At 46.4% G+C, this 27,915-nt stretch overlaps 1 protein-coding gene across 1 annotated transcript in view; it reads left to right on the top strand.

Moving 5' to 3' along the window:
* Window positions 1-27,915, top strand: part of XYLT1 (xylosyltransferase 1) — a 370,064-nt gene that overhangs the window by 264,322 nt on the left and 77,827 nt on the right. Inside the window, 3 exon segments of the mRNA XM_025371181.1 lie at window positions 7,925-8,097; window positions 10,266-10,355; window positions 10,357-10,469. Coding sequence (XP_025226966.1) covers window positions 7,925-8,097; window positions 10,266-10,355; window positions 10,357-10,469 — 376 coding nt within the window.

Raw genomic sequence — 27,915 nt, 5'->3', positions numbered from 1 at the left:
TTGTGTTTAGGCTTGGGTCCCTTCCCCAAAACATCTCATTACATATACACAAATACTTCAAAATCTGAAAAAGTTCAAAATGGAAACACTTCTGGGTCCAGGCATTTCACGTAAGGGATACTCAGCATGTATTATCTTGGGCTACAACTTTTTTTTTTTTTTAAAGGAGAATTGCGGGATGTTCAGAGGGGCTGTGACAGGGAACTCAAAGAAGGGATGGGGGCCGGGCACAGTAGCTCACACCTATAACAACAGCACTTTAGGAGGCCGAGGAAGGGAGGATTGCTTGAGCCCAGGAGTTTGAGACCAGTCTGGACAGCATAGCAAGGCACTGTCTCTACAAAACATTTAAAAATTAGCCCACATGGTGGTGATCACCTGTAGTCCCAGCTACTTGGGAGGCTGAGGTAGGAGGATCCCTTGAGCCCAGAAATTGGAGGTGACAGGGACCTATGATGATGCCACTGCACTCCAGCCTGGGTTATAAAGCAAGACTCCGTCTCTGAAAAAAAGAAAAAAAAGTAGTTAAAAATATGTTTTAAATGAAGGGATGGGGAAGAGAGGGAGGGCTCCCCAAGGAAGGCTCATTTCTGCTGAGACCTGATGGGTACTGGCCTGGCCACTTTCACCTTTGGACCTGTGTTCTTTCAGCTCCCCTCTGTGGACCCCATGACCCCCAGTTCATGTCCTCTCCGCCCCTCTCTTCTCATTAAGCTGGGCAGGAGAGGACCTGGTGGCCCTGCATGAGCGGCAGCTGCAGTGTGCAAAGCAGTTCTGGGCCGCTGACTGATTCCTCCCAGCGGGGCTTGGTGCTGCTAGGCAAGGGTCTGCAGACCACTGAAAAGCCTCGAGGAAAAGTGGGGGCACCTAGCCCCCAGCCAGTTTGCTGGATGAGAGGAGACAGCCATGGGCAACCTCTCAGGCCTGAGTCTTCAACTTCGCCCCCACCCGGCCCCCACCAGCAGGACCCTGTATGTGGATGAAGCTGTCTGGCTAAATCTGTCAGTCAGAAATCATTCATTGAGGCGTCTCCCCCAAACTTAGCTCTGTGCCAAGTCCAGGGGCAAGGCTGGCATCCTACAAAAGATAAGAGCATGACCTTGGCTCGTAGGGGACAAACTGACGGCTATCAAGAAAACCAACCTGGGCCAGGCACCGTGGCTCACGCCTGTAATCCCAGCACTGTGGGAGGCTGAGACAGTTAGATCACCCAAGGTCAGGAGTTCAAGACCAGCCCAGCCAACATGGTGAAACTCTGTCTTTATCAAAAATACAAAAAATTTAGCCAGGCATGGTGGCAGGCGCCTGTAATCCCAGCTACTCAGGAGGCTGAGGCAGGAGAATTGCTTGAACCGGGGAGGCAGAGGTTGCAGTGAGCCAAGATTGCACCGTTGCATTCCAGCCTAGGTGACAAGAGTGAAAGTCTGTCTCAAAAAAATAAATAAAAGAGAAAAGAAAATCAACCTGACTCTCAAGGGAGTACAGTTCTCTAGGTGACAATGCTAACTCCTGGATCGGGTTAGAATTCCAGACGATCCAGAAATTTCCAGAAATATCCAGAAATTTCATCTCCCTCATTTGGTAAAATATGGATTTTGGAGTCTGGGAGACCCAAGTGGTGGTCTCCATTCTCACGCTAACTCCTAACGTGGCACCTGCCTCCTGAGACCTTGGGACAGTTAAGTAATGAGATCACATTTGGATAGTGCTTAGGCCATAATGAGTGTTTATTTTTGATTTATTTACTTTTAGAGACAGGGTCTCACTCTGTCACCCAGGCCGGAGTGCAGTGACACCTTCGTAGCTCACTGCAGCCTCGAACTCCTGGGCTCAAGCAATCCTCCTGCCTCAGCCTCCAGGGTAGCTGGGATTACAGACGCAAGCCACCCTGCCCGGCATAATGAGTATTTCACATGCATCTGATAGCGTTATTAGTCTATGAGAGTCTACAGGACCAAGGAAAGAAATTGACTTGCCCAGGCCCCCATGGCTGGTTCATAGCAGAAGCAGGAATTTGAACCTACCTCGTTGCTCTTTATCCAGTACTCTTGTCACCACACCCCACCACCTTTTCTAAGCCCATTGAGAGCAGGGGATTCTTTCTGGGCACCAGACAGCTCTCAAGTTTAATCACCAGAAAACCTCTTTTGAAATTTCCCACTAGGAAAAAGGCATCTCCCACCCAGATCTCACAAACAACCTTGAGCGTACAGGCTTTCTCCCCCAGTAAGACTAATCCCACTCCCCTGCAACGCACCTGCTGCTGCTGTGAAGCGTTTCCTCATCTGTGATCATGAGTCACCCTGGAACCCAGCGGGTCAGAGACAGACTGCTCTTCCCACTTTATAAATGAAGAACTGACAATCAGAGAGGGCCGCTGTCTTTCCTGAGTCCACACGGTGCAAGGTTACATTCTAGACCCCATCTCGGAATCCCAGTCACACCTTCCCAGGCAGCATAGAAGCTGGGCTCCAGCTGGGAGCTTCCTAACCCGAGCCCCATTTGTATATAACCTTGTTTCCATGTCTCTTAAGTTCCCAAGACCCAACTAACCCTCTTAGTTGGAAGCAAGTCAGAAAGTGGCCCTTGCAGCAGCCGGAAGTAGCCCTTTCAGAGTATAAATAGAATCGAGGGCTTTGTTGGTAGAATAACTATTCCAGTCAAGCAGCTCCTTCACATTTGTTATTAATTGTGGTCTGGGCAGACGCTGCAGAGGGAAATTCCAGTCGTAGATGTTTATTTGCAAGCAGCGGGCTCTAGAGTACACACAGCCCTGGGAGCCAGTGCAGCCTTGAGGTAGAACTCTGGAGCTGGGCCTGTTGGTTAAATCCTGGTCATTGTGGATGAGCAGCCACAAAGAAATGATGGCTATGACAGTATAATTTATTGAGCATTTACTAGATGGCAGGCACTGTGCTCTCTCCTGGATGTGAATGTCCATGTGAGGTGGATTCTGTGATTATACATACCCATTTTACAGATGAGAATACTAAGGTTTGGAGAGATTACATAGCAAGTCCAAGGTCATTCACATCTGCCTGACCACAGGTCATGTTCTAAACCCCTGCACCTTGCTTTGTGCTCCCAAATCATTATTGCAGGACACCGCTAATATGATCTTTGCCAGCACCACAACATTGGAACAGCCTTTTGACCCTTGCAAAGCACCTTCATCTCTGCTATGTCTTTAGAGCCCAAGGATTACATAGTCCTTGTTTGACCCACAGCGCTGCTAAGAAGTAGGGAGTTTGAGTAACGGAACTAACACAGCACAGCTATCTACTGGGGGAGCTCTCCGGGACCCCCCCATCCTCACCCTTCACACCTGCACTGCAAAAATATACTTGCTATTCTCTCCCGATAAACCTGGCTTGTTAACATTCATCTGAAGTCAGCTTCTCCTGCTGCCTCTAATCACTCTGATTTTTCCACTTATTTTCTGTTTTGTGCCATGGGAATCTGATCACATTGTTAAATTCTTTTTTTTTTTTTTTTTTTTTTTTTTTTTTCAGCTGGACACTATTTGGGTTTTGGTCTTTCAAAGAGTTCCATGTTCATAAAGACCCACATAGCTCTGACCACGTGTAATTGTTATCTGTCCTGCAGCTGAAAGCTGACACATTTCCTCTAGGGACGGATTTTCTTCTTTTTGAAATGAGGACAGTTTGATTGAACATGGTGACCATGACAGGGCTCTGGGATCACAAACTCACTCCATTCTCAGCTCAGCTACTTTATAACTGGGACCTCTCCAAGCCTCAGCTTCCTCGTGCCTACAGTAGAAAGATAATAACTCTGTTTTCATAGCAGTTTTGATAGAAGTGAATAAAATCATGCACAGAAATTGCTTAACACATAGTAGGCACTCAGTAAATGGTTGATCTTTCTCCTGACTCGCTCTCTTCCCCGTCTGCCCCCCATCCCCATCTCCATTTCTCCTTCTCTGCATGTCTCCTTTCTTTAGATATTTTTGTTCCTTCCCACCCACCCCTTCCCCAGAATAGCTGTACTCAGAAGAGCTCTGGATTTTTTATTCCCCGTTCTCTTTGCAGCTCCCCAGACAACTGTCTGACCCAAAGATGACTTTATATTTGAGCCAATGGAGCTCTCTTGCTGGAGTGATTGTCTTTGATTTCACAGGACTCCTCCCTTTCTCCAAAAGAAAAGCATCCATGTCTGTGTCTGTCTGTCTGTAAATCAGTTCTGCCTTTTAGAACCCTAAAGAGAAGTTGCAAAAGTCCTCAGCATCAACATCCAAGCCCTTTTTAAAGACCAGCATAGAGTCCTTACACCTATCCTCTATATCCCAAATCTCCACTTCCGCAGAGAGCAAGTGGAAGTATCAGGGCTGGCTTTGGACTCCGCAACACTCAGCTTCCCTTTTAACCTCTGTCCTCACTCACTCTGTGACCTGGGAAACATACTGACCTCTCTGAGCCTCAGAGGATGATAATGCATTCTTCACAGGGTCAAAAAACAGTGAATGCATAGGAGGCACTTAAGAAACAGCAGCTCCTCTGGATCACAGCAGCCACTCTTCTTCAGAACACATTCATTAATGTGCTCATTCAAAAACTATGGCAAAAGATGTTCATGGCTATAGGGAAAAGCAAGGGTTAATCTCAAAGGCCCCATACACCTTAAGTGGATGGATGGTGTTTGGGATGATAAGCTCTCGGGGGCTTTGCTGGTTGCATAGTTGGAGGGTTTGCTGTATGCTTGGATAGATGAATGGTTAGATATGGATGAGTGGACAGATGAATAGCTAGATTATGATGGATGAATAAATGGATGGATGAATGGATGGATGGGTGGAGCAAAGGATGAATGGTTGGATTTGGATGGATGAATAAATGCATAAATGAATGGGTGGATGGGTGGAGGGATGGATGGACAGATAAGTGGTTGGATTTGGATGGATGAAAAAATGGATGAATGAATAGGTGGATGGGTGGAGGGATGGATGAATGGGTGGATAGATGGACAGATAAGTGGTTTGATTTGGATGGATGAATAAATGGATGAATGGGTGGAATGATGGATGGATGGATGAGTGGTTAGATTTGGATGGATGAAAAAATGGATGAATGAATGAGTGGATGGGTGGAGGGATGGATGAATGGGTGGATAGATGGATGGACAGATAAGTGGTTGGATTTGGATGAATGGGTGGAATGGTGGGTGAATGGATAAGTGGTTGGATTTCGATCGATGAATAAATGGATGAATGAATGGGTGGATGGGTGGAAGGATAGATGGATGGATGAAAAGATACAGCCTTATTAATCACCTAGAATCAGCATCTCATCTAATACAGAAATACTGGAATACCTGTTAGTCCTTAAGTGCATGCCTACCTGCCTGCAATAACTAACTTACGAAGTATTTGGTTAGCAACAAGCAACTAAAAGCAATTGTTAGAAACTTTTCCTTCCAAACTCTAGGTATGGTAATGTGGTATATATTAGTGGTTCAGGGCATGATCTTTGGAATCAGACCTGTGTTTGAATCTCAGCTTAACTAATTAAAGCAGTGTGACCTTGAGCCAATCCCTTGGCCTCTTCTAAGCTGTGGTTTCCTCATTTGGAAAGCGGGGATAATAGCATTACTTTGTAAGGTCATTACAAGGATTAAATTATCTAATGAATGTCAAGGGCTGGTCAATGCTCAATAAAAGGTATTGTTATTTTACTGATCCGAAATGTGCCTTCCTGTAACTTTTGTTTCACCCAGAACCAGATGTGTGTCAGATACTGTTCAAGTGTTGCAGATTCTATGGTAAACAAGGCCAAAATAGCCGCTCATCTCTTGGAGCTAATGTTCTAGTGGTGTGTTCAGATAATAAGCAAGTAAACAGATAAACAATTGCAGACAGTGTTACATGCTATGCAGAAAGTTGAAATCGGGTGAGGTGAAAGAGAATAAAAGAGGTGGTGGTGAGTCCCTTTTTTGGACTGTGAACTAATGAAGATGCAGTCATGCAGAGATCTGGGGAGAAGGTGTTCCAGGTCACAGGAAGCCAGGGAGAAGGTCCTAAGATAGAAATGAGCTTGTTCGAGGAAGAGAAGGAAGGCCAGGGGACAAGATGGAATGTGAGACCCACCAATCAAGGGCGGAGAGATCTGAGTAGTTAGATCACACCAGCCGTAGAGGCTGTGTAGTGTGATTTGGACATTATCAACGTCAATCTCGTCCTGTCTCCTGGAACTACGTAGAAAGAGCCTCGTTCATTCAGCAACCATTCCGCCTTCTGATGACAGCTTAGACTCCCGATGTCCTAATCCCCCAGCCCCGCAGTCTCCATCTCAGTTCTCCGGGTTTAGATGCTGGGACACTTGCAGCTACTACCCTGACAATGTCCTGAGTCCCATAAACCCAGAACTCGTAAGAAATTGGGTTGGACCCAAGTGAAATCAGGCTGAGGAAAGCTAGGAGATTTCTAGTTGAGATTTTAATAAACTCAACTAGAAAGTTCTTTTTATCTGAAGCAAGGGAAAGAAAGAGAGGAGTCTTTAGGGCTAATTTTCGAAATAAAAGATGTCTGGGACTATTTATCCAAGTGGATGTGGTATAGGATTGGATTTAAAAGAACATGATAGATGACAGTGGGTGATCTATAGGCTTACTATTGCAGGAGCTTAAGGCAGGCCACTGGCACCTGGACCCTCATCCCCACTTGGCAACATACTCCATGTTAGTTTTCTTCTCAGGCAACCTGTCTCCATGTGGGAACAGAAAGGCTCATAGAATCTTCTAGTCTCCTGTGTAACAGAGAAAGAACTTCTCACCGGGCACAGTGGCTTACATCTATAATCCCAGCGCTTTGGGAGGCCAAGGTGGGCAGATCACCTGAGGTCAGGAGTTCGAAACCAGCCTGGCCAACATGATGAAACCCCATCTCTACTAAGAATACAAAAAAATAGCTAGGCATGGTGTTGCGTGCCTGTAGTCCCAGCTACTCAGGAGGCTCAGGCAGGAAAATCGCTTGAACCTGAGAGGTAGAGGCTGCAATGAGCTGAGATCGCACCACTGCACTGCAGCCTGGGTAACAGAGCAAGACTCTGTCTCAAAAAAAAAAAAGCAAAAAACAAAAAACAAAAACAGAGACAACCTCTCTTATGTAGTAGTTCTAACAAACATCTAGCATTCTGTCTTATTGGTTAATTAACTTGGTTGAGACATATGTTCATCTCTAAATAATACTGTGGCTATGGAGAGTCAGCGTTCCCATTGGCCAGGCCTAAGCTATAGGTCCACCCCGGAAATAGACGATAGAGTTAGGTCTTCCCCACCCATATGGACTGAGAATAGAGGAGAGGATGATGATGCCGCAGAAGGTATTGGATGATGAAGCTTCAGTTATGCAAGATGAGTAAATGTAAAGATCCTGCTGTACAACATTGTACTAATAGGCAGCAGTACTGTAGTGTACACTTAAACATTTGTTAAGAGGGTAGATTTCATGCTATCTGTTCTTACCACCATTAAAACAAACAATATATTGGATGCTATTAGAAGAAGGGAGAATGAATTCTTGACAGGCAAAAACAACACATGTATCTTACATTCACTAACTCAAAATTAACTGCTTCTTCCTCTGTGATTCAGAGATACATCTCATAGCTCTCACCTCCTCCTGCCTTGTTCAGTAGCTAAATATGTGTCCATGTGTCGCTTCCAGCCTTTTTAAGCTCCTCAGGATGGAAACTGTGTCGTAACAACCCCAGGGTCCCCAAACCCCTTTTGTGCCTGACAGTGTGAGAATCTAAGACGTGCTTAGTGGCATTGAATTATGTTTTAGGGCTCAATTTGATGACCGTGCCCCTAAAATAGGCCCCAAAAGAAGCACCAGAGAAACTTCCTGCCCCTGCAAAGGATAACAGAGCCTCACTTTCTCCTCTCTGGTCTCTTGGATTTTCCCTAGGTAAAGCCAACAAGAACGTGCAGTGGGATGAGGACTCTGTGGAGTACATGCCGGCCAACCCGGTCAGAATCGCCTTTGTCCTGGTGGTCCACGGCCGCGCCTCTCGGCAGTTGCAGCGCATGTTCAAGGCCATCTACCACAAAGACCACTTCTACTACATCCACGTGGACAAGGTGAGAGGCCCCTGTGATCGCCCCTTGCTGGGCTTCCTTCAGGGTCTATCGGTCCCTCTCTGATACCCTCCTTCCGCATCGCTAGTCCGGGCTGCCTGCTTTCAGAAAAGGCTTGGAAGCTGACCAGCTGCCTCTCCACAGAGCGTGTGGTCCTAGGGTGCTGTCTCTCTGTGTGTGTTGGTTTCCAAGTTCCCAGCTGTGACTTACAGTTTTGTCCATAAATGCTGTTTTTGGGGTTTTATTTTTTATTTATTTATTTATTTTGAGACAGAATCTTGCTCTGTCGCCAGGCTGGAGTGCAGTGGCGTGATCTCCACTCACTGCAACCTCTGCCTCCCAGGTTCATGCGATTCTCCTGCCTCAGCCTCCCAAGTAGCTGGGACTACAGATGCATGCCACGATGCCCAGCTAATTTTTGCATTTTTAGTAGAGATAGGGTTTTACCATGTTGGCCAGGATGGTCTCGATCGCTTGACCTCGTGATCTGCCCGCCTTGGCCTCCCAAAGTGGTGGGATTACAGGTGTGAGCCACCGTGCCCGGCCCACAAATGCTGTTTCTTACCTCTCCCTTCTGCCCATTGCCCTCTGCCTGCCTCTCACATACTTTGTGGGAATAGCTTACCTGTATTAGTCCATTTTCATGCTGCTAATAAAGACATACCCAAGACTGAGTAATTTATAAAGAAAGATGTTAAATGGACTCACAGTTCTAAGTGGCTGGGGAAGCCTCACAATCATGGCGAAAGGCATGTCTTATATGGCGGCAGCAAGAGAGAAAAATGAGACCCTAGCAAAAGCGTATCCCCTTATCAAACCATCAGATCTCATGAGACTTATTCACTACCACGAGAACAATATGGGGGAAACCACCCCCGTGATTCAATTATCTTCCACGTGATCCCTCCCATAACATGTGGGAATTATGGGAGCTACAATTCAAGATTAGACTTGGGTGGGGACACAGCCAAAGCATATCGCTATCCCAGGAGTGGGTATACTTTTTCTATAGAAGGCAAGATAGTACATATTTTAGGTATTGCAGGGCACATACTCTCTGTCACAGCTACTCAGCACTGCCCTTGTGCTAAAGCAGCCAAGGAGAACATGTCAACAAATGAGCATGGGTATGTACCAATAAAACTTTATTAACAAAAACCTGCATCAGCCCTGCTGATCCTGAGCTACCTTGTCCCTGAGGTTTCTATTGGTGACACAATTATGCCTTTAGTCAAGAAGGCAAAGGGGGATGTCTTGTCCAAAAGACTGGCTTCTAGCAGACCTGTGAGAGGATAATGGAGGAGCAATGAGTAGGAGGGGGGACAGGAAACAGAAATTCTGCCTCTGAAATATACATGGGTTTAGATAGAGCCATATTTCCCAGCTTATCTTCCTCAGGCCCCATGCAGCTGTCATGTATAAGAATGCAAAGTTGGCTGGGTGCAGTGGCTCATGCCTGTCATCCCAGCACTTTGGGAGACCGAGGTGGACGGATCACCCAAGGTTAGGAGTTCCAGACCAGACTTTCCAACATGGAGAAGCCCCATCTCTACTAAAAATACAAAACTTAGCTGGGTGTGGTGGTGCACACTTGTAATCCCAGCTACTCGGGAAGCTGAGGCAGAAGAATTGCTTGAACTTAGGAGGTGTAGGTTGCAGTGAGCTGAGATGGCACCATTTCGCTCCAGCCCGGGTGACGGAGCGAGACTCTGTCTAAATAAATAAATAAATAAATAAATAAATAAATAAATAAAGCAAGACTCTGTCTCAAAAAAAAAATCAATAAAATAAAATTTTAAAAAATGCGAGACTCTGTCTAAATAAATAAATAAATAAAGCAAGACTCTGTCTCAAAAAATAAATCAATAAAATAAAATTTACAAAAATGTGAAGTCCTGGGCACCACCAGCCGAAGCCTAGTGAACCGTTAGCTCAGAAGTGGGGCCAGGGAATCTGCATTTCAAATGGCTAATTTGAAATGTAAAAAATAATACAAGTTTGAATTGCAATACAGAAAGACACCCCAGTTCAGGATCATTTACTTGGCAAAGGCCACTGTCCTCAGAAGTACCCAACCAGGAGGGAAGAGACAGAGAGGGGATGGGGTGAGGGGCATGCCTGGGTGTTTTCTAGGCCACTGAATGTCATCACCCTTTCTCTTCTGGGAAAAGCGCTCTAATTACCTGCATCGACAAGTGCTCCAGGTCTCCAGGCAGTACAGCAATGTCCGCATCACCCCCTGGAGAATGGCCACCATCTGGGGGGGGAGCCAGCCTCCTCTCCACCTACCTGCAAAGCATGCGGGACCTCCTGGAGATGACCGACTGGCCCTGGGACTTCTTCATCAACCTCAGTGCGGCCGACTACCCCATCAGGTAAGGCGGCTAAGGGCCCCAAACCAGCCTCGTCTGACGTCCTGCTCTGGCTGGTCTTGGCTGGGAACCCATGAGGCAGAAGGAGACCGACGCGTAGTCTCCAGAGGATCTCTCAGAATAGGATTCTGATTGGACCTGAGAATCACTGATTCATTCACTCACTCATTCACGCATTCAACAGATACAGACTGTGCACATGGTTTTCCCAGCTCTGTTCGCTGATATACCAGCGCACTAAACAGACAAACTCCAACCCGCATGGGGTTTTGTATTAGGGTTCTCTAGAGGGACAGAACTAACAGGATAGATGTATATATAAAGGGGAGTTTATTAAGGAGTATTGACTCATATAATCACAGGGTGAAGTCTCACAATAGGCCATCTTCAAGCTGAAGAGCAAAGAAGCCAGTCCGAGTCTCAAAACCTCAAAAGTAGGGAAGCCGACAGTGCAGCCTTCAGTCTGTAGTCAAAGGCCCAAGGATCCTAAAGCTGGAGAACTTGGAGTCCGATGTTCAAAGGCAGGAAGCCTCCAGCACGGGAGAAAGACGTAGGCCGGGAGACTCGGCCAGTCTATTCCTTCCACGTTCTGCCTGCTTTTATTCTGGCCACGCTGGCAGCTGATTAGATGGTGCCCACCCAGATTGAGGGTGGGTCTGCCTTTCCCAGTCCACTGACTCAAATGTTAATCTCCTTTGGCAACACCCTCACAGACGTGGCCAGAAACAATACTTTGCATCCTTCAGTCCATCATGTTGACACTCAATAGTAACCATCACAAGCTTCCATTCAAGTAGGGAGACACACAACAAAATGAGTTAAATGATGTCTTAGAAAAATAAAGCAAAGGGCGAAAGTAGGGGAGAATTGTAATTTTACCAACGGTGGCCTGGAAGGTTTTCACGGTTAAGAACAGAAGAAGATGAAAAAGAGAGTCACACCTACAGAGAAAGTGGTCCAGGCAGGAGGAAAGGCAGGGGCTGAGCCCAGAGATGGGTCCAGGCTTGGCTTGTGTGAGGAGCAGCCGGGCTCAGTGGAGCTGTAACAGAGTAAGTGAGGGGTAGCGTAACAAGAGATATAAAGTCAGAGAGTAATTTGAGGCCAGATGGTGGTGATCCTAGAATTTGGCTGTTAGTCCAAGCAAGATGGAAGCCACTGGCATGATACTTTGAATGATATTGTGAACGATGTATGTATGTATGTGTGTATATGTGTGTGTATGTGTATATATATGAGACAGAGTCTCACTCTGTCACCCAGGCTGGAGTGCAGTAGTGTGATCTCAGCTCACTGCAGCCCCCACCCACCAGGTTCAAATGATTCTCCTACCTCAGCCTCCCATGTAGCTGGGACTACAGGCACCCACCAACACACCTGGCTAATTTTTGTATTTTTAATAGAGATGGTGTTTCACCATGTTGGCCAGGCTGGTCTCAAACTGCTGGCCTCAGGTGATGTGCCTGTCTTGGCCTCCCAGAGTGCTGGGATTATAGGCGTGAGCCATTGTGCCAGGCTGATATTTTCTCTCAGGAGGGCAGCTTTTTCCTTTGACTGTGTTTTCCATCTGGATTCGCTGACAAGTGTGAAAAGGAAAGTGTATGGAAGTGAAGAGGGGGATCTTCCTCCCTCTAATGGCACAAGGCTGTAGGGTACAGCATTCCCAGGAGATCTAGATGAAGGAGTCCTAAAAAAAATAAAACTTTTATTAAGGCAACTTGCAAACACGCACAAGAGTACCAAGAATAGTGTAATGAACTCCCACATAGATGTCACCCAGGTTAATTCATGGCCATTTTTCTTGTGTCTGGACTTTCATCCTCTTCCCCCAGCAGTGGATTATTTTGAAAGAAATGTAAGATATCATATAATTGTATCTCTAAATATTTCAGTATATATCTAGAAAAGATAAGATCCCTTTTTTAAGACAGCATCACAATGATGCTTATGCCTAAAATATTAGCAGGCAGGTTTTAATGGCATCAGATATCTAGGTCACATATTCTCAAGAGTTTGAATTTTGAATCAGAACCCAAAAAAGGTACAAGCGTGGAAGGAAGGCCTCTCTTTAAAGCTACAAGCAGCTTCTTTCTTCTTCACAGCATGGTCGTTGGGGACCTTCTTCAGTCCTGGGCTTGGGGGCATCCCCCCCCAACATCTGCTGGGAGACCCTAGACTGTAGAAGGTGCTGGGGAGGCACACTCTCTGGTCAGTTTGAACGGGGTACACCTGACACCCTTGAACCTGAGAAAAATGACGGGCACTAGAAAGATAACTGTTTTCCTTTGTCCATAGGACAGAGGGATAGATGGGAATGGTTACAGAACATTACTGGTAGAGTTGTACTTACCACAATTGTGTTCATTTGTTCAACAAACATTTACTGAGCAACTACCGTGCTGCATGCTAAGTAGTACATTTTGTGAACAAAAGCAATACAGCTTCCTGTACTTCTCCCCTGCTCATGGAATGTGTATCCTAGATGAGAAGATGGGGTTAGATGATCATGCTAAAGACACATCAAGCAAGGTGTGAACAAGACACAAAGAAAGGAAGATGTGGGCTGGGTGCGGTGGGTCATCCCTGTAATCCCAGTACTTTGGGAGGCCAAGGTGGGTGGATCAGAAGGTCAGGAGTTCAAGACCAGCCTGGCCAAGATGGTGAAACCCTGTCTCTACTAAAAAATACAAAAATGAGCTGACCTCGGTGGTGCATGCCTGTAATCCCACCTACTCAGGAGGCTGGGGCAGGAGAATCACTTGAACCCAGGAGGCGGAGGTTGCAGTGAGTCAAGATCGCGCCACTGTACTCCAGCCTGGCAACACAGCGAGACTCCATCTCAAAACACACACACACAAAAAAAAAGGAAGATGTGGGAGTGGGGAAAAACTCGAGGGCCATAATCAGGAGGTCAGAAGGGCCTCTGAATATTCAGCTTTGAACCGAGACCTAGAGGACAAGAAGGGATCCACTGGGAAGGAAATGTGAAAGAGATCCTTCTAGACTGGGATTCGTAGCAGTGGCACTGCTGATGTTTGGGGATGGATAATTCTTTGCTGTGGGTGCTGTCCTGTGCTTTGTAGGATGCGTAGCAGCATCTCTGGCCTCTGCCCACCAGATGCCAGGGCCACACCCTGCCCACCTGTGCCAAACACAGATGTCTCCAGACATTGACACATGACCTGGGAGCTAAAATTGCCTCCACTTGAGAACCACCATTTCTTATAGAGGGAACAGCCTGGGCACAATGTAGCCCAGAAACAAACTTGTTGCATTTGAGAAATTTGAACAATGGATAGAGTATAATAAAGCAATGAGGAGAAATGAGTTTAGACAAGTACATGGCAAGGAGGGGTTAGAACATTCCTTCTCCATCTTTCATGAAAGGAATGAGTTTGGAAATGTCCCAAAATGCTGAGCATAGCAGCAAGTGTGGCAAACACTTGCTTCCACCCTTACAACAAACCTGTTTTACAGAGGGACAAACTAAGGCCCCATGTCATGTGATGAATGCATGGCGGAGTGGGGATTAGAACCAGTTTCGTCTGGTTGCAAAGTTGGTATGCCTTCTGGCTTGAAGTCGGCCTCTTAGGGAACTCAGCAGAACTGGACTGTCAGGATGGCCCCAGGCCACCTTGAAAGCACAGAAGGAAACAGTCCCACCCCATGAGCTTGTGGCTGGGCAGAATAGTGGTTAGACTGCCTTGCAGCAGGGATGTCCAGGATGGTCGTAGGAGGACCCCCGTTGTCTGTTCCTGAGTGGTAGGGGCTATGCTCAAAGTTCCCACATTCTTCCTTCTCTGGATTCCCGTTGGAGGCCTCAGAGGTCATGCCAGGCTAGGTTGGGGACCTGCATTAAGCCAGAGACCTCTTGAGGCCAGGTAGGCATGCGCGTTGCTGCCCCCTGGAGGCCACTGTTGGCTTGCTTTGCATGGCCACTTCCCTTAAAGAATCCAGCTCCGCTCAGCACCCAGGAGGGTGAGTGCCTGCGCTCAAACTGCTTAATGCTCGAATCCGAATTCTGCCACTTAGTTAGTAGCGTAACCTCAGGCAAGTAAATCCAATTTCTGTGAAATTGGGATATAATAATAGAACCTAGCAGCCTGTTGGACACTTGGAAGGTGCTCAACGAATGTCAGCCATTTATACGTAAGCTGCATCCAAGGTCTCATCTTGTATCTCTGAGAGGTCCAGAAATGATTTCTCAGGCCATGCGTGCAACCTATTTTGGAGTTCAGAGTAGAGAGTTGTCTTATTTGTGGCTTTTTTGCTTTAGTGCCCCAGGTCGCTCTGTATCTCTTGGCCTTTCTCATCCTCTTCCTCTACTTCACTGATCTCATTTCCGTGGTGCCTCCCACGAATTCCTTTGCCCAGTCTTCTTTGCCAGCCTCATAGCCAGAGGCACTTTATGCATCAAGCACTGCTGGTTCCTCTTGCTGTTGTTTTCATGAAGTTGCCCTACACAAAAACATATGAATTTTGCAGATGAATGGTTTCATCCTGGGCAATGCTGATAGGTTTTCAGTTTCCATCTGCCGCCCCATCTGTAGCTTCCAAAACCACTACTTCTCCCATCCCAGGAAGAATGAGCAAACTCAGGAGTCTTCTCAAAGGGGCAATAGTGCCCAAGTCAGGCACTTCTAAGAGGCACTGAAAACTTGGGGGATACTTAAGGGCCCAGCCAGCCCGGCGTGGCCGCTGTGAGCAGCTCTGTGATTTGACATCACCTCCCTGTGTCCCCCGCACAACCCTCACTGTGGAAGGTGCGGGGGAGCGGGCAGATTCTTCCTCTCTCAGATATTAACGATGCACTGGTCTTTACTGGTCACTAGCCTTGTTTGGGCCCTGGACACAGACGTCCTGGTTTCAGGTGCTGTCTCACCACCAACTGGCCACGTGGATCAGCACGAGTTGCTTCAACTTCCTGCATCTCAAATTCTCCACCTTAAAATAAACACAATATTAGTGCCTGTTTCACAGGGCTCTTAGGAAGTTTCTGTGAAATCTTGCATGATAAGGACCTACCGCGGTGTCTAATGATAGAAAGTGGTTGATAAATACACGCTGTTATTGTAGCCATGGAGTAATTTGGACATTTTAGGTGGGACTTAGGCATCCTAAGTCCTTAGACGTCCTAAGATGTATCCTAAAAATATAAAAATGAGCCAGGCACGGTGGTGCATGCCTGTAATGCCACCTACTCGGGAGGCTGGGGCAGGAGAATCGCTTGAACCCAGGAGGCGGAGGTTGCTGTGAGCTGAGATCGCGCCACTGTGTTCCAGCCTGGTGACGTAGCTAGACTCTGTCTCAAAAAAAAAAAAACAAAACAAAAAAAACAAAAAGAAGATGTGAGAGTGAAGAAAAACTCTAGTGCCCGTCATTTTTCTTAGGTTCACGGGTGTCAGGTGTACCCTGTTCAAACTGACCAGAGAGTGTGCCTCCCCAGTGCCTTCTACAGTCTAGGGTCTCCCAGCAGATGCGGGGATGCCCCCAAGCCCAGGACTGAAGAAGGCCCCCAACGACCATGCTGTGAAGAAGAAAGAAGCTGCTTTAGCTTTAAAGAGAGGCCTTCCTTCCACGCTTGTACCTTTTTTGGGTTCGATTCAAAACTCAAACTCTTGGGAATATGTGACCTAGATATTTGATGCCATTAAAACCTGCCTGCTAATATTTTAGACATCTAAGTCCCGCCTAAAATGCCCAAATCACTCCATGGCTACAAGTAACCTTGGGACTTGAGTTACTTTCCCTTTTCTCTTTGATAGAGTTAAAAGAGTAGTAAAGTATTTCTTGAACTAACATCTCTGTCAAAAGAGGGAAAAGTAGCCAAGCACGGTGGCGCACAACTGTAATCCCAGGACTTTGGGAGGCCGAGGCAGGTGAATCACTTGAGGTTACGGGTTTGAGACCAGCTTGGCCAACATGATGAAACCCCATCTCTACTAAAAATACAAAAAATAGCCAGGTATGGTGTGCGCACCTGTAACCCCAGCTACTCAGGAGGCTGAGGCATGAGAATCACTTGAACCTGGGAGGCAGAAAGAAAGAGAGAGAGAGAGAGGGAGGGAGGGAGGGAGGGAGGAAGAAAGGAAGGAAGGGAAAAAGGGAAGGAAGGAAGGAAAGAAGAAGAAAGAAGAAGGAAGGAAGGAGGGAAAAGCAAAGATAGGCTGTGAAGACTGAATGTTTCAAGAAAAACAGAATAGAACTAATTCATTTGTGGACATGAAGAATATTCCTGAACTTGGCATATGCAAGCTGAGAAGCTGAGAGTGTTTAGAGACTCTAGGTGTTCCTGCTCTGCTGTTGACATGACTTCCTGGTCCATGTAGGCTCCAGTTGGAGCTGGTTGTGTACCCAACACGTGGATGTAAGTGGAAAATGGATACTTTCAAACTCTGAGGCCCTGCTAGGTCTTGAATCCTCAAAAGGTATGATGGTTTTATTTGTATGTTCTATTTACTGAGGCAGGGAATTATACCTGGCATACTTTAGATTGGCTGCAGGAAGAGACGAAGCCAGTAGCATTTTGCCCTGTGTCTTGGTTTGGACTTGTAGTAAGAGACCTTGGCTGGCTGTGGTGGCTTGTGCCTGTAATACCACCAGCACTTTGGGAGGCCGAGGCAGGTAGATCACCTGAGGTCAGGAGTTTGAGACCAGCCTGGCCAATATGGTGAAACTCCATCTCTACTAAAAATACAAAAATTAGCTGAGTGTGGTGGTGGGCGCCTGTAGTCCGAGCTACTTGGGCGGCTGAGTCAGGAGAATTGCTCGAACCCAGAAGGCAGAGGAGGCAGTGAACTGAGATCACGACATTGCACTCCAGCCTGGGCAACAAGAATGAAACTCCATCTCAAAGAAAAAAAAAAGAGAGACCTCATGCATCACACCATGTCTTTCCCTAAGGCCAGTGTCTTGGGGCAACTCAGATGTAAAGAGAGGAGGGTTGAGTGTGTGCTTTACCTCTCCCAGGGTTCACATTCCGTCTGTGGTGTGTACACATATGTGTGCACACAGGGGGCAGTGTATGTGTACAGAAACCACCAGGCAGGGGAATCCATGTTGACATTTTCCTGCTACTTCTGCCTCTTTGGGTATCCACAGCAACAAAGTCCAAACTATCAGGGCCCACCACATGGACATGTAAGTTACATTAACCGCAGATCCAAATGTCTGTCTTGAGATACTACCAGAGCCGCGGGCTGACAGTGGGAGAGAGCTGCTCTGCGGTGCCTCAGTGGGAAACACCAGCTGGTAAAGACGGGAGCAGGTGGCCAGGGCTTCTCTACAATCTCCCAAAGACCAGAGTTTATATGGGACCAGGCCAGCCAGACTAACCCTCAGAGTAACAGCGCGGACACTTACTGCACACCTACTGTGTGCTGGGCCCTCTTCAGGGCCCTTTACCACATATTTTGTCTTAATCCCCATCCCCCAAAACACAACTGCTACTGGGTAAGTTTAGAACAATTAGTATTAAAACAGAGCAGAGGAAGCTTTGCAGGGAGCCAAGCCCTTGATAACGTTCAGCACAGATGCCAGTCACTCTGGGATTTGAAATGAAGTTGAGCAGTATGGAAGTCCAAGCATCCGTGTACAATCACTCCTGGACTTTTCATCCCTTTAGTCTGCTTTAGTGGGACCCGAATGGATCAAAGAATTCCTGTAGTTAAGACCACGCAACAACTACAGCGAATGTATATGTAGCACTTCGTACGTTCCTAGCGTTATTCTAAGTGCTTTACAGTTCAGGAGTGTCCAAGGGAGAGAATACAGTTATGGCTCCTCAGTTTCTCTTCCTGGCTGGGCCAGTAAAGCCCTTCCTCATCCCTCTTTTCTGCTCACCACTAGAGACAGAAACTAAAAACAATGGCTTTAGGCTGCTGAAAGCCTAAAACAAAAAAACAAAACAAAACAGAACAACCAAATAAGGTAGGTTGGACAAGCTGGTTTACATTGTTTTTGACAGCAACTCTGAAGTATGCACTCTTGATATCCCCATTTTTCAGATGAAGAAACTGAGGCACAGAAATGTTAAGAAACTTGAAACCAAGGCTACGGCCAGTAAACTGTAGAACCACGATCCTTTTTTTTTTTTTTTTAACTGGGGTGAAATTTATGTAACATAAAATTAACCACTTTCAATTGTTGAATGACATTCAGTACATTCACAGTGTCAGACAACTGTACCCTCCCTCTAATCCTAAACATTTTCATCATCCCAAAAGAAAACCCTGTACCCATTAAGCAGTCACTTCCCAAAGACCTCTCCCCAGTCTCTGGCAACCACTAATCTCCTTTCTGTGTCTATGGACTTGATTTGCCTATTCTTAACATTTTTATCTATTTGTTTTGAGATGGAGCCTCCCCTCTTGTTGCCCAGGCTGGAGTGCAATGGCGCGATCTCGGCTCACTGCAACCTCTGCCTCCCAAGTTCAAGCGATTCTCCTGGCTCAGCCTCCCAAGTAGCTGGGATTACAGGCATGCGCCACCACACCTGGCTGATTTTGTATTTTTAGTGGAGATGGGGTTTCACTGTGTTGGTCAGTCTGGTCTCGAACTCCTGACCTCATGTGATCTACCCGCCTCGGCCTCCCAAAGTGCTGAGATTACAGGCGTGAGCCGCTGCGCCCAGCCTATTCTAGACATTTTATATAAATGCCGTTACATAGTATATGACATTTGCTGACCTGCTTCTTTCACTTAGCTTAATATTTTTGAGGTTCCTCTGCGTCGTAGCATGTAGCAGCGCTTCATTCCTTTTTATGACTGATATTCTATCATGTTGATATACTTGTACCACAATCTTTGTCCAATTGTCAGTCAATATACTCATCATTCTGAAGAGCTTCCCAAAGCCCCTGTCTCCTGGCCATGTTGTATCTGTGCTGTATGCCCTGAATTGAGGACCTCATCTGGTTTAAGAAGATGCAGCTCCATCATATGCGACTCTGCCCAGCAGTGGTGCTGGAGGACTCTTGTTAAGCCGTGATGACTTCTTGGCCATGAGGGATTGTAGATCTGAGCATATTGGCCTGATGGCCTTTTCCATTCACACTGGATCTTCTCTACCCACGCTAGCCCCTGGACCTCAGCTGAACGGGAAAGGAACTCCCAGTGATTCTCATTGTCCGGGGAAGATTCAGGTTGAAGATGGAAATGTGGAGGAGTAGAGTGTGAGGTCCAAGCTTCCCTTTTTCCCTTCTCCCTTCTCTCAACACCAAGCCCCTTCTGATGACAATCTTGGGGTGCTCTGGGGAGGAAAGTGCTTAGGTCAGCCCAGTGAAGATACTTCTGTACTCCCACAGATGAGGTCAGGAGTTGGGGCTCCTTCTGACTTTACCCATTCACCCAAAAAAATATTTATTGAGCACCTACTATGTGTTGGACACTGTGCTAAGCAGCAAGTACTCAAAGGTGAGGAAAAACATATCTAGCCCTGCCCTCATCGTGGTGGTCAAGGGTGATGGCTGGAGCCAGTCCACCGGGGTCCAAATTGCAGCTTCTTTATTTACTAGCTGTGTGAAGTTGGATACACCAGTCCCTGTGCCTCAGTTACTTCACCTGTAAAATGGGCATAATAATGGCACCACCCCATAGGGTTGCTTTGAGGGTTAAGTGAGTCCATATATGTAAAGTGCTTAGCACACAGTGAGGGTTATCCTTGTGATAGCCATGGGACACCAAGAATCAATTTCTCTCTCTCCTTCTCTCTCTTTACTCTCTCTCTTTTCACTCTCTCTCTTTACTCTCTCTCTCTGTGTTTTCACTCTCTCTCTCTCTCTGTCTTTTCACTCTCTCTCTCTCTCTGTCTTTTCACTCTCTCTCTCTCTCTGTCTTTTCACTCTCTCTTTTCACCCTGTCACCCAGGCAGGAGTGTGGTGCAATCTCTGCTCATTGCAACTTCCACCTCTCAGTTCAAGCAATTCTCCTTCCTCAGCCTCCCAAGTAGCTGGGGTTATAGGCACTCTCCATCACATCTGGCTAATTTTTGTATTTTTAGTAGAGACGAGGTTTCACCCTGTTGTCCAAGCTGGCCTCAAACTCCTGACCTCAAGTGATCTGCCCACCTCAGCCTCCCAAAGTGCTGGGATTACAGATGTGAACCATTGCGCCCAGCCAAGAATCTGTGTATTTTTAAAGCGTCCCGCACCCTGCAGGTGATTGTACTAGTGAGAATTGAAATCCACTGGTCCAGGGAGAGAGAGAGAAATCTGTCACATAGTTAGAGAAATAAATAAAAGCTATATGCTGTGTTAGAAAATGTTAGTCTCAGTACTTCTTGGGAAAGCATATTTGGTGGCCCAACACTCAGATGTTTGGGTGTGACCATCTCCCCTGAATTCTGCTTTCTCAGTAACCAAATCGCTTTTGTTCTTTGGGATATTCAGAGATACACACTCTGCTTCTTGAGACCCCAGAGTTCCTGGGTTCGAAACCAACCAACAAAAGCTCCACCCAGATAATGTGTGAGTCTGAAAGGGTGTATCTACTTAGACTGTTGTTCACAAGGAGACTGGAAAAACATGCCAGTAATTTTGCCATTAACAGTTTTGCTTGCCTCTAGTCGCAAAATAAACACATCCTCAGCCCTGTTATTTTTCAGGCTGATGGAGCACACACTCCTGCTTTTGCAGAAATGCAGTTTGCTTCCCTCTTGCCAGTTGTCCCGGGTCTCCTGAGCTGTATTTTAGACTGGACAGCTCTTTAAGCTTTCTTAAGGCCAGGAGTGACCTAGAGCATCTGCTGGACAAGCAGAGTGAGCCTAAAGTTCTCGGAGTTCTCATGAAAACTAAGGTTCTGCAGAAAGCCGAGACTGGTCTGTGGGCTTAGGACCTTCTGGGAAGGATGTGATGGAGGACAAGAATTGATGTGACTGCTTCACCCACAGGATGTCATCATTTGGCTTAGGTAACTTTTAGCTGTATTGTTTGTTTGCTTGCTGTTTTATTTGTTTTCTCGTTATTTCACAACTGAAAAAAAAAAAAAAAAAAAAAAGATTCCAAGTCCTGGGGAAAAATAATGTGATAGTTCTCTCTTGAGTCGTGTATCCGTTCTTTAACTAGCAGAGAATAGAGCACTTTGGCCATTCATTCATTAAATAAATGCTTATTGAGATTCTGCTAGATATTAGGCAATGCTCTAGACCAGCAATGTCCAGTGAAACTTTCTGGGTGATAGAAATGTTCTACAAGTACCATCCAGTAAGGTAGCCGTTAGCCACATGTGGCCATTGACAGCTCGAAACGTGCCTTGTGGGACTGAGGAACTAAGTGTAAAATTTGATGTGATTTTAATTTAAATTAAAACTCTGCCCTCATGAACCTTACACTGATGCCATGGGGTACAAACACTTCCACTAGAGAGAATTATATTACTGTTCCTAAAAGAAAAGAGAGTCCAGGCTAAACAGTACAGAAATAAATGTGATCTCTTTCCTCTGCCAATTTGCTATTCTCACCAGATCCCAGATTGACCACACAATGAATTTTGCGTGATGTGTTTTCTTCCGAATCCCTCCCTCTCCAGATCTCACAATTCTCCTTCCTCTTGGCAGTGGCTTTCTTTGTGTCTGTGGATGGGACGTTTCCAACCCTGGCATCTTCCTGCCCAGTGCATTGAGCGTTTTTGCTTATTGGCAAAAAAAAAACATCTTTTATGTGACTTTTTCTCCAGTGGCCAAAAGTATGGACGTTATCCATGCTGGGATGCTCCAAGTGCATCCTGGGAATTTGGATGCGAGCCCAGGGTGGTCTACAATGTGGGTGGTCTTTATTGTAGAGTCTATTATTCTTCCCTTGCCTGTTCCTTACATCTAACTGCAAGTGAAGATTCTTTTCAAGGGCATTCTGGAGGAACCACATGTGTTAAAAGTGGGATGAGGGAAGAGCGTTTCTACCCTTTTAAAAATTGATGAGGGCAAAGATTTGGCTGAGTACAGGACGCAAACGACAGGATTAAGGTCCGATCGTTAGGCATACAGACTCCGTGGATTATTCTTATTATCATTCAAGTATTTTCTCTCCCTTGCTCCCACCCTGGGTCATTGTCCAGCATGGCCAATAGTAGCCACGTAAAGTAGATGCCTGGGGAAGCCTTTTAAGACCTGCCATACTCCAGTAACTAATCATATTCGCCGATGTTTCTTGACCTCTTACTGTGCATGCGATTCTAGGCCAAGCGATTTCTATGCATTATCTCATGTAATTCTCACAACAATCCCAGAAGGTAGATAGTGTTACTGCATCCCACTTTGCAGATGAAGAAACCAAGGCTGTGAGAAGTAAAGGAATTTTCCCAGTGTCTCACAACTGGTGGGGATTGGAGCCAGGATTTAAATGCATGATTCCTTCATCGCGGGGAGTAGGGGCAGAGAGGAAAGGACCCGAGATTTTTGCCAACAGGTCATAATTTCACCGCTTCATAAAATCACCTGTGAAGCTCTCCCACTCGTTTCTCCCCCATCTAAAGCCTTGGTTTCTGTATCTGGATGAGAATCCAGGTATCAAGAGATGAGCAGGGTACATCAGAACCTGAGATCCAGAGTCACCTCATGTTTAGCCAACTGCCACATTGCCCCCACTTTCTGCTTTAGTCCCCATGGCCTCCCGGTAAGATGACATATAGAACAGCACCAGCTCTCAGAGTGTTCAAGTGACTTGCCCAGTATCACATGACTTGATCATGGCCAAGCTGGGATTTGAATGCAGGCTCAGCTGACCTTGAAGTTCACCATGCTTTATGCAGTGTGTTGTGTAAGTGGTTGACCCCAGGGAGGGAAAACCAGTCACCCAAGGATGCCAGTGGTATGACGTGGCTGCCCAAGCCAGTGTAGATCCATCTCCAGATGGCCTCTTTCTTTCTCTGATTAATGGAAGATCCAAGCTTTACTGACTGTGTGCTCTAAGTATAGACCTAGGAACCATCTGTCCTGCATTAGCGAGGACAACCCCAGCCTTCAAATTCCTTTGTAATCCTGTTCCCATTGGACCTCAGACTCTCCATATCTCTCCACTAACTGGCTATCTGGAATTCTCATTCATTTAAATATTAGCCTAATGCAAGCATAATTAGAAAGGAATGGCATCTGTCCCTCCCCAAACCCCCCACATATGCCTAATTCTTTCAAAGCAAAATCAAAGCAATGCTGGCGTATTCTACACCATCACGTCATTCCACTACAATGTAGAAGAGGTCACGCAGTGTCAGCCTGACCTGGATTTGAATTCTGTTGCTATAAGTTGAACCATGCCCCACTAAAATTTATATGTTGAAGCTCTAACCCCTGTACTTGGAGATAGGGCCTATAAGGAGGTAATTAAGGTTAAATGAGATCATGAGCATGGAGCCTTGATCCTATAGAAGTACTGTCCTTCTTTATAACAGATACCAGAGAGCTCGCTCTCTCTTTCTTTGCCATGTAAGGACAGAGCAAGAAGGTGGCCTTCTGCAAGCCAGGAAGAGAGCCTTCACCAGAATCAAATTGTCAGGCACTTTGGACTTCCCGGTCTCCAGAACCATGAGAAAATAAATCTCTGTTGTTTAACCCACCCAGTTATGGTGTCTTGTTATGGCAGCCTGCGCAGACCAAGGTACCTGTCTTCACCCCCTGTATGAGAGCTGTATGCTCTCAAGCAACAAATCCAACTTTTGTGAGTCTCCATTTTCTCACCTGTAGGAGGGGATGACCATGTTACCCATCAGGGAGCTGTAAAAGGAAGAATAGCCAAGTGGGACTCCAGGCACAGCTTAGCATATTTCAAGGTCTCTGATGACAGCTGGATCAGAGCATGGTGGCTCAGGTCTGGCACCTCCATGTGACCTCCTCTCCACCTTCTTACCATCAAAACATTGGGACCAGGATGCTCAGTCATGCTGATGGGTGCAAAGCGAGGAGAGAAGGTCACCAGGGAGACCTTACTGGGCCCACCCCATTGCAGCAAGTGGTTGGTGTAACTGGTCTTGGCCCCAAGAGGCTTAAGTACAACCCAGACCTGAGGCAAAAAACATTTAAAAAAAAGAAGAAGAGGAAGTGCGACTCCTTGTAGGGGGAGGAAGGGTTTCACAGAACAGTTATCTAGCCCACTAGTAACCATGTCTCAAGCAATCTCTCCAGCACTAAGTAATCTTACCCTCAGTTCCTCCTTCCTTTAGGTAAATGCAGGAGAGAGATGGGCAGAGGAGAGTCTGCTATGGGTAGCAGGCTGGAGTGCCCTCCCCAGAGTACTTTCCTCATAGGATTGTTAGAAACATGAGAGATAGTGGAACACAGGACCTCATCCAGAATTGGGCAATTTTTTAACAAGGAAATTGATGATAATGGTAATGATGACAGTGATCATTAATAATCCTGTGTAGTCATTAATTCTGGACAAAAACATGGTCTGGCCTTTTGTGTTCCTCTCCTCCTTTCTTCCTCTTATATGTCTCTATACCTTGTACTAATACAGAAATGCAGATGGGACACGGGGCACCTGCCTTTGAGGAAGTCTGTTCCTGATGAGAATGAGGAAGGTGGTTACCTTGAGCTTAGCCATCTTTGCCTGTACTCGGGCCCCCATGTTCCCTCCCTGCTGCAAGGCTCTTTGAAGCCCTTGTGTTTATTTGCCTTCTGTACCCCAGTGAGGTGAAACAGCATATTCCATTTCTCAAGTCCATTTCTCCACTTACTTTGGAAAATCAAGTCCATTTCTCTAGTTGCTTTTTGAATGCAACTGTAATCCACCTGAAATTTCAAGTGAGAAACTTCCTTCCAATTTCCAACCTCACCGACCCTCACTCCATCCCCAGGCTCCAGTGTGGTGCCTCTGGCCCTCCCCTGGTAGCCCCAGGCAATGTCAGAAAGTGATTTGGACATCTGGGCAGGTCAGCTTCCGAGGGAATCATCGTGGAACAAAAGCCAACGCAGAAAGCAAGTTTTCGTGGTTCCTGAGTCTCCCCTGCTGCCTCCTCCCACTCCCACCCAGCTTGGGTGGAGCAGGCCCATGCAGGTCAGATTGAGTATCTCTAGAACTTGGATTCTGGTCTCGGCCCACTGCCTGTAAAACCAGTTAATCCCAAAGTGGAGAATGGGAAGGGGAAGGCCATTTAGTAGTACTGACCAGTTTACCTGTGGTGGGGGATGAAGGGGAATCCCACACTGGTGGTGGTTCTCTTACGGAGAAGGAATGAAAACTGTGCCCCTAAAAGCCACCAACCGTCCTGTGTCCTTTCTCCTCCAGGGAGGGATTCTCCTCGGTGCAATTTAATCGTATTCATCAGTCAACATTACTTGGCAAACCGAGCCAGGGGCACAAACATTGCCACCCTTTCTCAGTCTAATCGAGCTCTTCGGGATACTGGAATCTGGTTTAAGGCCAAGCAGAAGCAATTTTTGATTACAGAGTCAATCTTTGTTTAAAAGTTTGCCACCCTGGGGAAGTTTTTAACAAGTTACTTTAAACAATGCATTCTCTGGACACCTACAGCTAAATAGTCCCATTAATCCAAATTGCTTTGCCGGGTTGTGGTGGAACCGTTCAGGAGCTGGTGCAGTGTCTCAGACAGGCTTCATGACAGCGATGGCTGCAGTACCGAGGGGGCACTGCTTTGTCGTGAACTGAGCGACTGGGAGATGGCCCCACCCCTGAGGATTCCCTGCCACTGAGTTCGTGCAGGTGCTAAGTGCTTCTCCCATGGTCTCCTTTAATCTGTCAGCCATCTGGTGAGATGGTACCTTCATTGTCCCCATTTGCAAGAGAAGGGACTTGAGCAGATGCTCAGCTACCCAGAAGTGGAGCTCAGTGGAGCTTAAACCCACCCATGCCCTTAACAACGAGTCAGGGCTTCCCAAGTAGGCCCGTGGGCCGCTTGCGGTATGCAAGTAATTTAAAGAGAAATGCAGGCGAGTCTTCAAAAATGTCCATGTTTATCTATATTAACACGTAGAGGGGAATAGGAACATGTTCAGCCCAGATTTTGGAAGCTGAAGTTTCCTTAAAAAGTTGATTTAAATGAGAAAATATTAACAAGGCAACAATACAAGGGGTAAGTGGCTCTTCAGTCATTTGACAAGTACTTATTGAGTGCCTGCTGTACTCCAGCCATTTCTGCTGAGGGTTGGGAATACAGCAGTAAAGAAAGCAAGCACTGTTGTGCGCCCTCCATGCTATTTAGAGAAAGAGACAGTAGCGGGTCATATATCAGATAGAAATGAGTACCAGGAAAGCTACTGCATGGAAAGAGGATTGCGGGGGGCAGTCAGGAAGACACTTCGATGAGATGGATATGCCAGAAAGTTATGAGGAAGATTGTGAATGACCCAAAAAAGAGAGTTATCAGGTGAGGGATCAACGAACTTCTTTTCTAGCTTTTATTTGAGGTTCAGGAGTACATGTGCAGGTTTGTTACATAGGTAAATTGTGTGTCCTGGGGGTTTGGTGTACAGATTATTTCATTCCGGTGATAAACAGAATACCTGATAGGTAGTTTTTCATCCTCACCCCCTCCCTGCCTCCTCAAGGAGACCCTGGTGTCTGCTGTTCCCTTCTTTGTTTCCATGTGTACTCAATGTTTAGCTCCCACTTACAAGTGAGAATATGTGGTGTTTGGTTTTCCCTTCCTTTGTTAATTCACGTAGGATAAAAGCCTCCAGCTCCATTCATACAACAAACTTTTTTTTTGAGACAGGGTCTCGTTCTGTCACGCTGGCTGGAGTGCAATGGCACAATCACAGGTCACTGAAGCCTCGACCTCCCGGGCTCAAGTGGTCCTCCCATCTCAGCCTCCTGAGTAGCTGGGATTACAGGCTCATGTCACTACACCTGGCTAATTTTTGTATTTTTGTAGACATGGGATTTTGCCATGTTGCCCAGGCTAGTCTCAAACTTCTGCACTCAAGCCATTTGCCTGCCTCGAACTCGCAAAGTGCTGGGATTACAGGCATGAGCCACCTCGCCCAGCCTCAAAGTTTTCAATAAAAGGTCAGATAGTAAATATTTTAGGTTTTATGGTATATATATAGTCTCTGAGGATAATGAAACTCTGCCATTGTAACACTAAGGCAGCCATAGACAGTATGTAAATGAACGGACATGACTGTGTTCCAGTAAAATTTTCTTTATAAAAGCAGGTGGCAGGCAATAGTTTGCCCTTGATCATTCTGCCAGATCTGCCGTGTTTGAGATCATGGCCTTGCCCAGAACACATATATCTCAACCCTTTCAAATTTAGTGCCAAACCACTCACCCATCTTCCTAGGCATGGCCTTTGCTTCATTATCTTGGACGATTCTGTCAACCCAGATGGGGTTGAATCTGAATCACACGTGCTTCAGACTTCAGGACCCTGGATAGAGAATGAGTGATGGAGATCCCCAAGGCCTTCTGGTCTACCTCCCCTAGGCCTTGACCTGGATTTCCACCCAGTCCCAGGTAGCTGAACCTCTTATTAAACAGCAGGCTCCTTTTATTTTATG

Source organism: Theropithecus gelada, chromosome 20, assembly GCF_003255815.1.
Source record: "Theropithecus gelada isolate Dixy chromosome 20, Tgel_1.0, whole genome shotgun sequence".
In the NCBI taxonomy this organism is placed as follows: Eukaryota; Metazoa; Chordata; class Mammalia; order Primates; family Cercopithecidae; genus Theropithecus; species Theropithecus gelada.
The sequence above is the reverse complement of the archived record's forward strand: the minus strand, read 5'-3'. Positions and strand labels throughout refer to the sequence as shown.